The sequence below is a fragment of the Peromyscus leucopus genome, chromosome 2, assembly GCF_004664715.2.
Source record: "Peromyscus leucopus breed LL Stock chromosome 2, UCI_PerLeu_2.1, whole genome shotgun sequence".
In the NCBI taxonomy this organism is placed as follows: domain Eukaryota; kingdom Metazoa; phylum Chordata; class Mammalia; order Rodentia; family Cricetidae; genus Peromyscus; species Peromyscus leucopus.
The window spans coordinates 29281403-29296184 of record NC_051064.1 but is presented as its reverse complement, the minus strand read 5'-3'; the positions used below and the strand labels follow the sequence as shown (position 1 = coordinate 29296184).

Here is a 14782-nt window from a genome sequence, read left to right as displayed (position 1 = left end):
CCCCCCAAGCTCAAGCTCACTGTCCCAGGGGGCACCTCCAAGGCTTGCTCCGAGAGCTGCGGCGACCCCGGCGCTGGGTGTCCTCAAGAGCCCGGCGCCAAGTGGCGCGCGGTCGCACGGGGCTTCCCCTCCCTCCGCCTTTGAGTCCTAAAGGAAAGAAGGCTACCGAGGACATTCCACCTTGCCATTCCAGTCGCCAGGTTAGGCCACCCGACTCTGGATGACCCGGACCAGGGGGACCACCAGGAGACAGAGAGAGACAGAGACAGAGAGAGAGAGACAGAGAGACAGAGAGAGATACAGAGACAGAGAGAGAGAGACAGAGAGAGACAGAGACACACAGAGAGAGACAGAGACACAAAGACACACAGAGAGACAGACAAAGAGAGACAGAGAGAGACAGAGACACAGAGAGAGAGACAGAGAGAGAGAGAGACAGAGACACAGAGAGAGACAGAGACACAGAGAGACAGAGACACAGAGAGAGACAGAGACACAGAGAGAGAGAGACAGAGAGAGAGAGAGACAGAGACACAGAGAGAGACAGAGACACAGAGACAGAGACACAGAGAGAGACAGAGACACAGAGAGATAGAGACAGAGAGAGACAGAGAGAGACAGAGAGACAGAGAGAGAGACAGAGAACTGGCGCTAGAGGCTGCACCGAGCGAGTTGGGGGCAGAGGTCAGAGGCGCTGGGGCAGCGGGGACAGTGGCGTCTGCAGGAATTGTCCTACAGAGGCGGGCAGTTCACAGGTGCGACCCAGGGTACAGAGCATCTGCTACTCTCACGACCTCATCCCTGCGCTGCTCCCCTCCTCCCTCCACTCCCTCCCCGCCTCACTCCATTCACAAGGTTCCAGCACTCATTCACTCACTCTGGATAGGCCCACTCAAGCTAAGGCCAAGGCATAAAGGGGGTGGGCTTTGCAAGAACCCTCAAAGCTCGCCCCGCATCGCACACACTCCTTCGGTGCGACTGGAAGAGAGAAGCCTAGGCTGGGGCTCTCTGGTTAGCGAGGCGACTAAGAAGTGCCCCCAGCCTCTGAGTGCTGCGCGCCGCCGCCAGTAGGAGGCGAGCCCGGGAATGCCCAGCCCTAGGAAAGCGAGCGCGGAGGCGGAGAGGAGTCAGAGAAGGAAAAGGAGAAGGAAGAGAAGAGCTCGGGAACTTGGACCCAGAGACGCAGGAAAGGGCGGGAGGCAGAGAGCCAGCACGGGCGGAGTAGGAACCGCGCTTACTAGTGTAAGAAAACTGAGGCTCACTCTGGACGCATGCGCACGGCCAACGGAGGCCAGAGGGCCAGAGCTTCCCCTCCAGCTAGTCCAGTGGATCCTAGCTTGGTAAGAAACTGGCGTCCTCTCCTTCCTCTCAGAGTCTCCCCTGAAGCCCTGAACCCGTCCGTGAAAGGAACCCCGAGGATGGGCTCGCTAGAGGGACCTGGGACGCCAGTCCCTCCTTGCCCGGTGGTTGCAAGCCCTGGCGAGTCATCTCCCCCTGGGTTAGTGAATGGCTGTGGCGACTGGGTTGTGGGTTAGAGGCATGACACTGTCTGAAGGAGGGCTTGAACCATCGAGGACAATTATTATCAGACCCCCTTAAGCAGGTGGTCCCGGGTCTGAGACTCAGTGCGGGACGACAAATGTCATTAAAGTCTAAAGTGAATATTGGCCATGCCAAGTAAGCATTTTTGGAAAACCCAAGCGCCCTCACTGAGTTGGGGGAAGGTTGTGCTCCGGGGCGAGCGCCGGGAGCGAGCAGTTTGAGCGCAGGTGGGAAGGAGGCGGCACTCCCGGAACGCACCACCTCCCTCTCAGAGAAGTGCAACCTAGGCGATCCAGCAGAGCTGGGTAGAAAGTGGGCGCTCAGATCGCACCCCGAGCTCTAGAGTCTGCATGCACCTGACAACTGAGCAGATACATCAGTTGCTTAAGGAACAGGCGCTGGGGGCTATTCCTTAGCAGGCCCGGGCTCTAGATTCGACACACTCGGAGGGGCGCTCTGGACGTTGGAAACAAGGCAGGTGCCCAGGCTGCGGCGACTGAAGGTACTAGTGGGAAGCGGAGAGGGTGCGAGGAGGTGAGCGATGGAGAGTCGGGTCCTTGTACACTGGTGCCCTGGGCCTTGGGAGAACTGAGTTGACTGGGAGACAGCTCCTCGGGACAAGGGTGGGCTCTTTCGGAGATCTGAGTGTCTGTGGATATCCGCACCCACTGCTTCAGCAGAGTAGGTAAGGGAGAGGCCTCGGAAGAGGCGGCGCGCGGGGCGGGGTGGATGTTTGGGGAGAGGTTTGAATACGCTTCAGGATTTCCACACACAAGGAGTGGGCGGTCGGAGATGGGCGTTGGGGAGGAGTGCGCGGGTGCTGCGACCTACCCATCCCACGCGTGTCTGGATGTGGGGTGCTGAGAGAGGTGGCTCTCTAGGGCTGGGATGGATCGGGAACTTAATGAACTCTACCAGAAGCACGGGGAACCAGGGCGAGAGGAGCTAGCCACACACACAGCCCAGCAGCTAGTGGACACCGGGTGAAGTGTGCTTGGGACCGAGCTGAGGAGATTCCGGAGGGAGCAGCTTCCTCTGCGCCCCCAGGCGGTGAATAGCCCCGCGGCGCCTGGAAGGTGGTGGTGCAGAATTTCTGTCCTGAAGGAAAGTGAGGGAAGGGAAATCTCTCTTCCTTTCCAGAGACTTTGTCGAAGGTCTACCACTCTCTTGGGCTTTCCGACTTCACAGCCATATAGCTGTCCGGATGGGCTTGGGGACCAGTCGCCAAATCAGTCAGTGCTCTCAGTCCTGGCGATAGCTCCTCACCCACTAGCTAGCAGAAGCGATCAGGGGTTATTGGGCTCCAAATAACTCTGGGAATGTGGGCAGTGGGGAGCTCCAGCATCAATCAGTTCTCACCACCTCCTTTGCTTGGTCAACCCCTACCCTTCCTCAGGGGCACTGGTGACAAGTCTCCTGAAAGACTTGACTTCCTCAAGGACATTTGTGCTAAATGACACTTACCTTTAAGTGCTTTGGAACAGTTTTAATGCATGCTATCTACTGGTTTTGTTTCTATTTGCCCCAAACCCATTTTTTTACGGCTTCATCCTGTTTATCTTCTGTTCGTTAATGTGTATCTTTTATTTTCTTAAATCAGCAGAGTTTAAGACCTGAAGAGCCCTTCCTGCAATCTGTTGACTGTGATCTCAAATCCCAACCAACCTGTGTGACTTTAAGAGGTTACTTCATGTCTTTGTGCTTTAGTTTATCATCTGTAAAGGGGGAGTGGCCTACCTTTGATCAATTAATACAGTACAATTTCTGGGCTCATGCTATGCAAAAAGAAGTCAGAGGACTGGAGAGATGGTTCATCTCATAGGTTAAGAGGATGTGCAGCTCTTGTAGTGGACCTGAGTTCAGCTCCCAGCACCCATGCTGGCTGCTCCCAACAACCTGTAACTCTAGTTCTAAAAGGGATCCAGCACCCTCTTCTTGCCTCAGCAGGCACTGGGCACACTTGTGGTGTACCCACATACATAGCCATAAAAAAGAAATCTTTTTAAAAAACTATTCTTACTGTTACTATATTGATGCTACATTGGCTTAGTGGAATTCAAAAATCTGAAGACATATGAACATAGGAATATGCATGCATCATTAGCCCTGGCTCTCCAAGGCTAAGGAGGAAAAATGTAAGCTTTGAGGGCAAGTGAGCTACATACTGCCAATTTTTTTTGTCTCAAAATAAGTAAAATAAGATAAAAAGAAAGAAAGCTTAAGATCAGGAACAGGATACCTCTTTTTGTATGCTATAGAGAGTATGTTTACATACTGAAATGGGTGTTCGTTGTCAAAATCATGAAGCAGTAAATGTTTTCTCTCAATACCTAAATTTAAATACAATTCATTTCTCTATCACATGGACCCTTCATTATGAATAATTTTGAGATATTTGCATATAGTGTCAAACAGCATTTTAAGAGAAGTTTACTCTTTAAAAATAGTTGGGTGTGGTGAGATGTTAGAGCAGGTAAAGGCACTTATTATGCAAGCCTGAGGACCCAAGTTTAAACCCAGGAGCCCAAGATTGCACGTAAAGGTTGGAAGGAGAGAACTGGCTGCACGAATGTGTTGTCTGGCCTCCACGTGGCCATGTCCTGAGCACCCCTCCCAACACTGCATACAAAAGTAAATAGTAATAAACAAGTACTTTAAAGAGTTGAGTTTATGAGGGCTGGAAACATATCTCAATTGATAAGCACTTGTCTAAATCACAAAGCCCTGTGTTCCAGCCCCAACACCAAGTTAACCCAGTGGTATCCATGCAGGTAATCCCAGCTCATAGGAGATCAGAATCAGGAGGATCAAAAGTTCAGGTCATGCTCAGCTACATAGCAAGTTCAGACCCAGCCTAGGCTACATGAGATCTTGCCTCAAACAAACAAAAAGAGAGTTCCCTTTTTTAAACAAATATACATTTAAAACTTAGACAATAAATTATGGTATTTGCAAAACATCCAATATTGTCACTGAAATAAGGGGCTTAGTCTTTTAGGAAATTTGGAGACTTACTGTAGGAACTAGACAGGTTAAATTTTTTGAGAATACTAAAAATTTACTCCAAAGTAAATGATAGCCCAGTTACTTACTCTAGCTTTTTCATTTTACAAAAAAAAAAAAAGGAAACATTCAGAGGGTTTAGGATTTCAGCTACTGGGGAGCTGAAAAAAGATTAGAATTCTGACTCTTTCCTCAAAGCTCTCACAAATGACACTGAGGATCTGTGACTCCTTTCACAAACAAGAGCTAGGTCTATATAGAAGGATAAACATACAAGTATGTGTTAGCTTCAACACCGAGAAATACAAACCTTTGTTTTCATGGTACTCATAAAGACATCATGGTATAATAAAGACATGATCACAAAGGTCACAGGACAAGCCAGCACAGAATTAAAGTCCCACTAGGGGTGCATTTAGTTGTATGTTCTATTAATCCCTTTGAGCAGTTTTATATTAGAAATCATTTCAAGCTTTTCTTACATTTTAAAAATGTCTTTCCTGCTAGTCTGAAGGTCATTCCCATGAGAAAGCGTTTTAGGAAAAGCCTTTAAAATTACACAGGAGACTTTTATTCTTTCCAATTTGTGAACTAGCAAGTGAAAAAGAAAAGTTTGCCTATTTGAATGTAGTAACTTAGCTAGTAATGTCAAATGTCAGTTCTTAAAATTCCACTGTGTGTTCCTACTTGTGTATTCATGTCTGTGAGGAGGATGTAGAGGACAGCTTAAGGAAGCAGCCCTCACAGGAACAGTTGAGCAACTGCCATGGTGGTGTTCTTTCTTACAAAGTTATTTTAAGGAACACAGTGTTTTCTGGGGAAAGTATTTCTAGGAATTGTGCTTGCATCCTTGAAGAAGGAGACCATGGTTCTTTCTGGTGTGTAAGCTGAATGGGTATGTTGCCCTTGACTTTGCATCTTCAGAGGCCTGTATGTTCTTAGAAATACAGGGCATTAGGCAGGAGTGACTCTCTAGCGTGCTCCCAAGCCAGTTCTGCAGAAATGAATTTTGAAATGACATGTGTCAGTCAAGTCAGGTCACAGTGTGCTTATCTTGTGAATCACTGTCCAAGTGGAAATCTGAAGGATGGTTTTTGGGGCACCACCAGGTGACTCACAATGTGAGCTTCTATTCAAGTAAGCACAGTGCGATTCAGCAGCTAATAGATTCATTCTGAGTCACAGTTTAGCATTTAGTACAGTAAGTGTGAGTCACTGACTGCCAGCACTGTCTGAGGTGTTCCCTGAATATTACCTTGAGCTGAGAGTTTGAGGATTTAGACATGGCTGCAAGGGTAAGTCGGCCTAGAACAATTGAATGGGCTCTGGCAGAGGCCATTCACAACCAGCTTTGATGGCCCTCCAGTTGGAATGCTCAAGGTGATATTCCATTATTAGGAATTCGCAGACTAGATTGCCTTGATTCTCGTCTGCTGATTTGATCCATTTGTGCTGGAGATCGTTTGTGAAATAGAGTAAGGTGCTGGATTGCCCCAGTAGTGCTATTTTGCCTGAGTTATCTCTCAAGTTATTAAAGCCAGATGACTGTTCTGGTTTGTAAAGTAATTAAATTGTAAAATCCTTTCAAATCCATATTACTATTTGCATTTAAGACCACAGCACCTGATGTAAAATTACACAGCAATTTGACTTGACCAGGAGCTGTGCCATGTACTCTCTCTAACAATGTGGAAACAGAGGCCAGGGTCATGGCTTGGCTTTGCTCATGTCCCTGAGTAAACAGCTCAGAGCTACATCACACATCTTGTACTGCTGTGTCAAGGATAAGAACATCTTGCTGGCATTGTGCCTCCACATAGGCACAAATATGTGTGTAGAGTGATGCGTGTGTATGTGCATGTGTGTGTCTGTGTGTGCATTCACACTTGGGAAGAAATGCAAGGCCTCATGCAAGGCCTTATGTAGTTGTGGTCATCACTAAACTACACCTCCAGCCCCAAATATGAAACACATGTAACTCCTGTAGGGCTGTATGGCCTAAGACAATAAAAATAATCACATTCCTTTCTAACCCTATAAATAAATGACTGGTGACTGATAGTAGGGTGATAATGAGATTTAATGAACTAGAAGATTTCTTAATTTCTATAAAAGTTTTGTTGATAACTGGCGATGAAGGAAAGTGTTTAGAAGCACATATAAGGGGCTGGGGAGTTAGCACGGTGCTAGGGCACTCACCTAGCAGGTGTAAGGCTCTGGGCTTGATTTCCAACACAAAAAGTTATGAAGAACGTACATGTATATTTTCTTTATTCATTCTATTCGGGGTTTTTTTTGTTGTTGTTGTTTTTTGTTTTTTGTAGAACCTGAAGTTTTTCAACCTCTGGCTTTGGTTTACTGAGTATTGGGATTACAGACCTGTAGCACTATGCCTGACTTCTTCATCTATTTTCTTTTCTTTCTTTCTTCTTTTTTTTTTTTTTTTTTTGGTTGAGACAGGGTTTCTCTGTGTAGCTTTATGCCTTTCCTGGAACTCACTCTGTGGCCCAGGCTGGCCTCGAACTCACAGAGATCCACCTGCCTCTGCTTCCCAAGTGCTGGGATTAAAAGGCATGCGCCACCACCGCCCGGCTCTTCATCTATTTCCTAATGCTTACAAAGAAATGTAGATCCACAAGCTATATGAGTTACCCTTTTGGGGAAGAAAGAGGTGCTCACCTGATATATAAGCATGCCATCTTCTAACTGCCATGTAGGTCAGGGCTCCCAACCTCAGAACTGCCTACATTCCAAATAGCTGCTTTCTATGGAAGATTTTTAGTGGGATGTGCAACAACATTCCCAACCTGGGTGTCTGGAGAGCCCTCCTAGACATGGCAATCAAAAAATCTCTAGGTATTGCCAGATTTCCCTGAGGGTAGCCAAGACAACACCCTTGCTCAAGATCAAAATATGTAATATGTTCAGTCCCCCACACGTTGAGATGCCATCTTGCTTTCTCTGAGTCTGTTCCTGCAGCTAACCACTTTCATAGCCCCTTATGTCAACTGTGCTGAATTCTGAACTTCATGTGGAAATTCAAAACAATCAACTATGAAAAGTTCATAGTCCCGAATCTGCCTCACAGTTTTGCATGGCGTTTTTGAGATTCACTCATTATCTGAACTGTTATTTTCAGTGCTGGACAGTGTTCCTTTTTGTGAAGATATCACTGTGTATTGGTCCATTCCATTATGAAGGGCACTGGAGGTGTTTCTAGTGTGGGACTACTTAGATAGAGTGGTAGTGGTATGCACCTTCTCACCCATGTCTGTTGACTGATTGATCTCTGTTGGCTGTATGAACAGGGGTGAAATTGCAAGGTGATAGGTCCTGTATATGTTGAGCCTAGTAGACACCGCCAAACTGTTGCAAACTCCAAATCAATTTGCATTCCCACTAGCAAAATATGTCTTGTTTGACAGCCTCACTGTACTTGATGCTGTTTGCCTGTTTCATGTTAGTCATGTTGATGGCTATGCAGGACCACCCTATTGTGGCTTTCACTCATTTTCCCCTGATTACTAATGACGTTGACTATCTTTTCATATTTTTTGGTTATCCGGATAATGGCAATTGAAAATTATCCCTTAAAATCTTGCTCACTTTTGTGCACCATCTGTTGTTATTGTCATTACCAATTTGTATGAATTTTTTGTGTATTCCACAGTTGTCTTTCAAAAAAATGTATGTCTATGTTTGTGTGGTGGATGTTCTGCTTCTCTAGTCCAAAGTTCCAAAGTCTTCATATTCTCCCAAAGACAACATGGTCACATTCTTCACAGCAACAGCCCACTCTCTGATACTTGCTTCTGTATTAAGTTGCTTTTCTGTTGCTGTGATAAAAACACAATGACCAAAAGCAACTTATGGAAGAGAGAGCTTATTTTGGATTACGGGTTCAGTGTTATAAAAACCTGTTATGTCAGGGAGGCACAGCAGCAAGCAGCAGTCAGCGTCGCATGAGCAGGAAGCTCACATCTTCCAATGCAAGCACAAAATCAGACAGCAAGGATGGGGTAAGGCTATACACTCCCAAAGCCTGTCCTCAGTGACATACTTTCCCCAGCAAGGCTACACCCCTCCCCCAAACTTTCCACAAGTCCATCAACTGGAAAGCAAGTGTTCTAATTCCTGACATTCTCATTCAAACCACCACAGTAGTTCAGCTGATAGGGTGCTTGCAGGAGACCTTGGCTTTTATCCCAGCACCACAGAAGCCAGATGAAGTGGCAAGTGCCTGTTACCCCAGCAATTGAGAGGTGGGTGCAAGATGATTAGAAATTCAGGGTCACCTCAACTACATAGCCAGTTCAATGCCAGCATGAACTACATGAAAATAAATAAACAATAAATAAATGAAGGTTTCCTCTTTGTTTTTGGCTTGCTACAGTGACATTACCATGTACAGGTGCCTTTTCCTGGCACCTCTGTTTTGGAGTCACTGTACTCCTTGTATCTGTGGGTTGATGTTTCTCACCAGCCTTGGAAATTTTTCACTCACTGTCTCATGGTGCCCCCCCTTTTTTACTTTTTTTCAATATCTTTTCAAATTCCCCATTTGTACTACCTTTTCTTTTCTTTCCTGTTTCTGTGACTCAAACTATACATATTTAAGACTTTTTTCTCCTCTCCCATCATGCCTCTTGCTTTCCTTGGTCCTGTGTGTATGTGCATGTGCGTCCTTGCTTCAATTTGAATATTTTCTGTTCAGCTGTGATTTGGTTTACTGGCCCTATCTTCTGTTATTCTTAATCTTCTGCAAAACCAAATAGCAACTTGTTAATTTCAGAAATCATTTTGTTCTACATTAAATGTAGTTATCCATTTGATACTTTTATGCATATAAAAATTTCTTGGCAAAATCAATCTTTTCAACAGTTCTATCAATTTAATTCTTGTCTGCTAAATTTAATATTAAAATTACCTATGCATCTATATCTATTGTTTTAAAAACTTATTGGTTGTGTTCTTTTGTCCCTAGTATCTTTTCCCCAGAGGAATCTCTACTATAGGAATTAGGAACTGATAATTTCAGGCCTAAAAGACTTTAGTGGGCTGAGTCTGATTTCAGTTTTAATAAACTGTGCCTTACCCCTATTCATTCCTGTCCCTTGAGTTTTCCCTTGTGCTTTGTATCAAGAGCCTATGAGAAACTTGGTCTCACCTCCGAGGTTTCCAGCTTCGCTTTTTCCCCTCTCTCTCCTGTGTGGCACAAGTCTGAGTGCCCAGCAGTATCTGAGGAAGGTTTGCTGTTGAAGGGTATTTCTTCTTCCACATGAGACTAGAATTTGTTTGAAGAAGATACACTGCTCTTCTTGGGAGAGTCCTCACTTTCAGAAAGTTTACTTCCTTTAATCATCCTTGCTTCTGTAGAACACTCAGCTTCCCCAGAAACAGCATGTTAGCTGTTCACTTGGTTTTTCAGGTTGTTGTGTAACAGCAATCATCTTTGACCTACTGATGCTTTTTAGTTAAGTTTCTTTTTTCTCTGCCTTGGGGTTATTTTATTTATTTGTTTCTTTGTTTGTTTGTTTGTTTGGATTTTTGAGACAGGATTTCTCTGTGTATATTCTTGGCTGTCCTGGAACTCGCTTTGTAGACCAGGCTGGCTTTGGCCTCACAGAGATCCACCTGCCTCTGCCTCCTGAGTGCTGGAATTAAAGTCATGTGCCACCACTACTCAGCTACATTACATTTTTATCTTTCTATTATATCACTTGTTTTCTGTGGAACTCAGAAAATGTACATATTACATATTTATAACTATGTACAAGATATAAATATATCTGTGATTTTAAATGTTGGAGAAACATATAATCCTGACAGGTCTCCACTTTCATCTTATATCTCTGTGATTAAAAAGATGAGAATTAGATGAAAGAAAATTGGATTTCAAATTTGGTTCTACCTACTATGTTATAAACCTAAGTCTGAATGCATATAATGCTTGTAACATTTAGTAAGCATACAGACCATGGTTCATGAAAGCTATTAAAGACTCAGCCCTCCAGCATGTATCCATCACTGTTTTGGCATCAGACTATGCATGACTTTAAACATTTGTGCTTTGACATAATTCTGTTTTATGAAAATTTTAAACGTTGTACCATTTAAACATGGTTCTGAGAAAAAGGTTTTAAATATAAAAGTCTGTACCCATGACTTGATACCTAGGTAAATGTTTCTGAATAAATTCACGAATTTACATTTTGCCAAATAATTGGTCATTCATAAATTTTTAAAACTACCTGAATCTGAAGAATTCAGATAAAATTTAGTTGTGGGTAATTACATTGATAATAGTCATTCTGTATTGCTGTATGAGAAAATTTTTCTTGGAGAGATGTAACATACATGTCTACTCACCCAAGATAGGAAGCCTTTGACAGATCAAAGTATGGATACCACCAAAATTCAATGAACCATGAGTTTTATTGAGATTACTGACAGGAATATGGATGGGAGTTACTCACAGCAGCAGAAATTACCCCCTAAGACAGCTGCATCACCAAAGCCCACGCCAGCCTGGTGACAGCTCACAAAGCTGGGAACCTGGAACACTGCACAGCCTGCAGGAAGCTCAGCAGGTGCCCCAGTTGGTTTAAGTCTATTTTAGGCAGCTGGGCTGGTTTTCACTTCTTTCAGACAGCTGGTCTGGTCTCAGGAGTCTTCTTTGCAGCTTGGCTTGTCTAAGAATTTTCTTTGCAGCTTTTATTGCTAAATCTGACAGGGAGGGGCCTAGTAAATCCGGTCAGTTTCAGGGACTTTCTGAAGCTCTTTTGAGTTGTTTACTTTCCTGCTTAAGGAGCTTCCCTGAAGTGTGCAATGTTTCAGTCTCAGAGGAGACTGTTACAGAACATCTGCAAGCCGTCTTTTGCCACTGCTTCATGCTGTAGCCAGTGTTTGTAAGAAAACAGTATTAAGAAACATTAAGAAAAATACTGACTGTATTTTCTTTAAAGAACATTTCTTTGTCCTTTACAATGTTGCATCTGTAGGACTGTAAGTTATTTAAACATTATCTCTACTCATGATTTAAATATAATTAATTGTACATTCAATTTCCTGTTACCAGAGTGCTTTTCTTCTGTGTCATTCACTTCTTTCTTAAGCATACTGTGGTGATATGTATGCATGTGTGTGGGTCTAGGTTCTACTTTGAATCTGAGGGGAAAACAGTAATCCTGGAGGCAGACAGCAGCAGGCAGGGCTGTCCCATCTGAAGCAGGGACAGTGGCTTCTCTTCTGTGTCCCTGAGGCCTAGGCACATCGCCCTCTTCATTTCTGTAGCCTGAGTACTGGCTCCATGGCTCTGGCACATTCAGGGAGGTCTGAATGCCACACAACTATGAACAGATGTCACCCTTGACATCTGTTATGCATCAGTCTGGAGTTTACCAGATTCTCACTAGAGCTAAGTTTCACAAATAATTCACTTCCGGTCTTTTGAATAAATTGTGAGGCTATGCTGTTCTTTTGGGAAAGTGGCATTTAATACAAAAAACAAAAAACAAAAACAAACAAAAAAAAAAAAACCAAAAACCACCATGGCATCATAACTCAACCCTACAAATAAATTTGGCATAAAAAGTAAAAAAGAAGTGTGAAAGGGGTAAAATCACACAAAATCAAAAGAAATGAAGAATTCAATCTGGATTTGTTGAGTAAATGTCATAAATGAAGTAAAAGACTTTATTTCTTTTCCTGATTTTCTAGTATCTGTTTTCAAAGTTATTAAAACTGAAAACTATAAATATCAGTTTAGAGAATATATTTGTTTAATTTATATGAAATCCATGCCCAAGAATCAAAATGTTACATTTTAAATGAATTTTTGTTACTATACCAAGAAATGTGTTTCATGTAGCATTTTTCATGCATGTGGGTAAGAGTATTTGTTGCTCTTGTAGGACTTGGGGCGGGTTCCCATGGTGGTTTGAAGCATCTATAACTCAAGTTCACATAATCAAATGCTCTTTTCTGATCTCCCTGGGCATGAAGCACACATGTGTTGCAATACATACATACATGCATACATACATACAGGCGAAACACTCACTGTCTTAGTCACTGTTCTATTGCTATGAAGAGACACCATGACCACGGCAACTTTTAGAAAAGAAAACATTTAATTGGCGTTTACTTACAGTTTCAGAGTTTTAGTCCATTATCATGATGGAAAGCATGGAGGAATTCAGATAGGCATAATACTGGAAAAGTAGCTGAGAGCTTCACATCCTGATCCACAGGCAACAGGAAGAGCAAGAGAGATTGGATCTGGTGTGGGCTTTTGAAACCTCACTCAAAGCCTCACAGTGACATACCTCCTCCAACAATGACACACTTCCTAATCTTTCCAAACAGTTCAACTGAGAATTAAGCATGCAAATATATGAGCCTATGGGGGCCTGTAGTGGTTTAAAAGAAAATGGCCCCCGAAGGGAGTGGCATTATTAGGAGATGTGGCCTTTTCAGAGTAGGTGTCTTCTCATTGAAGGAAGTATGTCACTGTGGAAACAGGCTTTGAGGTATATGCTTAAGCCATGCCCAGTGAAACAGTCTACTTCCTGTTGTCTGCATGTCAACATGTAGCAACTACTTCTCCAGCACCATGTCTGCCTGCATGCTGCCATATCAAACCATGATGCTAATGGACTGAACATCTGAACTGTCAGCAAGCCACAACAATGAAATGTTTTATTTGTAAGAGTTGCCGTGATCATGATGTCTTTTCACAGCAATAGAAACCCTAACTAAGACAAGGCCATTCTCATTCAAACCACCACACCCATACTCATAAAATAAAATAAATCTTAAAATTCCACTGAAAGAAAAAGGCGGGAAAACTGAAGCAAAAAGAGAAAATATCACCCAGTAATGAAAAAAGGATAGAAACATTTAAATAAATGTATGAAGGAGAATAAGAGATAATAAAACAAATTTTTTTTAAATATGATTAAGTAAAATGCTATTGACAGTGTAGTGAAAACAAGAATAACCACAAGGTGCAAAAAGAAAGAATAAAAGGAAAATGCAAAAAAAAAAAGTGTGAAGTGTTGCAACACCTTCTTTTCTAGGTCCTGGAAAATTGGAAACTGACAGACATATGGCAGGAGGGGGCTGCTGAACTATGGACTCTCTGCTGTGTTTTTTTGCGGGTGCTAGCTGAGCTTGTATTGAACAAGTGTTCAGTGTCTACAAGTTTTGTTTTTACTCAAGGGACCATTGCTGGCCACCCTCCACTTTCAGTGCATGGGCTGGACAGGTTCTTCCATCCTCCCAACTCTCCCCAGTTTTTGTGTCCCACGTTGCTAACTGAGAGTGTCTCCCAAGCGCACTGCAATTGGGGAAAGCAACATAGCTTCCCTGAGGTATGTATGAGTAGGCCTGTCTTTGTACTTTCAAAACCCTCTTGCCTCAACTGTGGGATCACTCCTATGTATTTCCAAAGCACTTTCTCTTTCTGTCTTTGAAATAGAATCTACTTTTTCTTATCCTGATGCTAATCACCTAATCACACAGAGGCAGTCCTTAGTCTTCCCTCTTAGAACCATACCACCACAACAGGAAAGGAGATTAAATTTGGATTACAGTTTTAGTTAGCTTTTTATTGAACTGGCCATGAGTCTTTTTACTTATCCTTTGTTATGGTTCTTGTGTTCAACTCTTGGGGCCCAGCTGGTGGTTCTATTGTGGAAGATGATTGAAATGCTAAGTGGAACTTACCTACAGGAATTAGGCCCCTGGGTGTGGGTCTCCAGGGCATGTATCTTCCAGAGGGTCCTCTCAGTCTCAGTTGACTTCCTGTCCACCAGGAGGTGAATGCCACATACTTTAGCCACCATGACCTTCTTCATCATGGGCACAAAGAGCAGCAACGAGAACCATGGACTGAAATAAACAATTCTCTGTAAGCTGCATCTCAAGTATTTCACTACAGCAGTGCAAAAGCAGTGAGGCGGGCTTTTTCCTGAGTCTCATGTCTGTATGAGTGCCTTGTGTTCACACACACACACACACACACACACACACACACACACACACACACGGACACAAGTTCTAAATTGATGGGATCCTCTTAAAAAGGGGAGTCCAAAATGAATAACCACTAAGCATTGCAATTCTTTGAAGCCTTTTCCATTTTCCATCCTTATTCAGCCTATTTTACATTTTATATCTAGAGTGTAGAGCACTAAACTTCAGTGCATAATTAATACAATGTATAGAAAATGAA

At 43.4% G+C, this 14782-nt stretch overlaps 1 protein-coding gene across 4 annotated transcripts in view; it reads left to right on the top strand.

Annotated features, from left to right (window-relative positions):
• The window catches only part of Rgs20 (regulator of G protein signaling 20), a 130648-nt gene that overhangs the window by 32948 nt on the left and 82918 nt on the right, over positions 1-14782 (top strand). Inside the window, exon 1 of one of the 4 annotated variants that reach the window (XM_028893655.2) lies at positions 946-1340. The exons of 1 other annotated variant lie outside the window; for it this stretch is intronic. In XM_028893655.2, the coding sequence (XP_028749488.1) occupies positions 1272-1340 (69 nt within the window). In that variant the 5' untranslated portion in view covers positions 946-1271. 2 more of the 4 variants (XM_028893657.2, XM_028893656.2) reach the window with 2 other exon arrangements.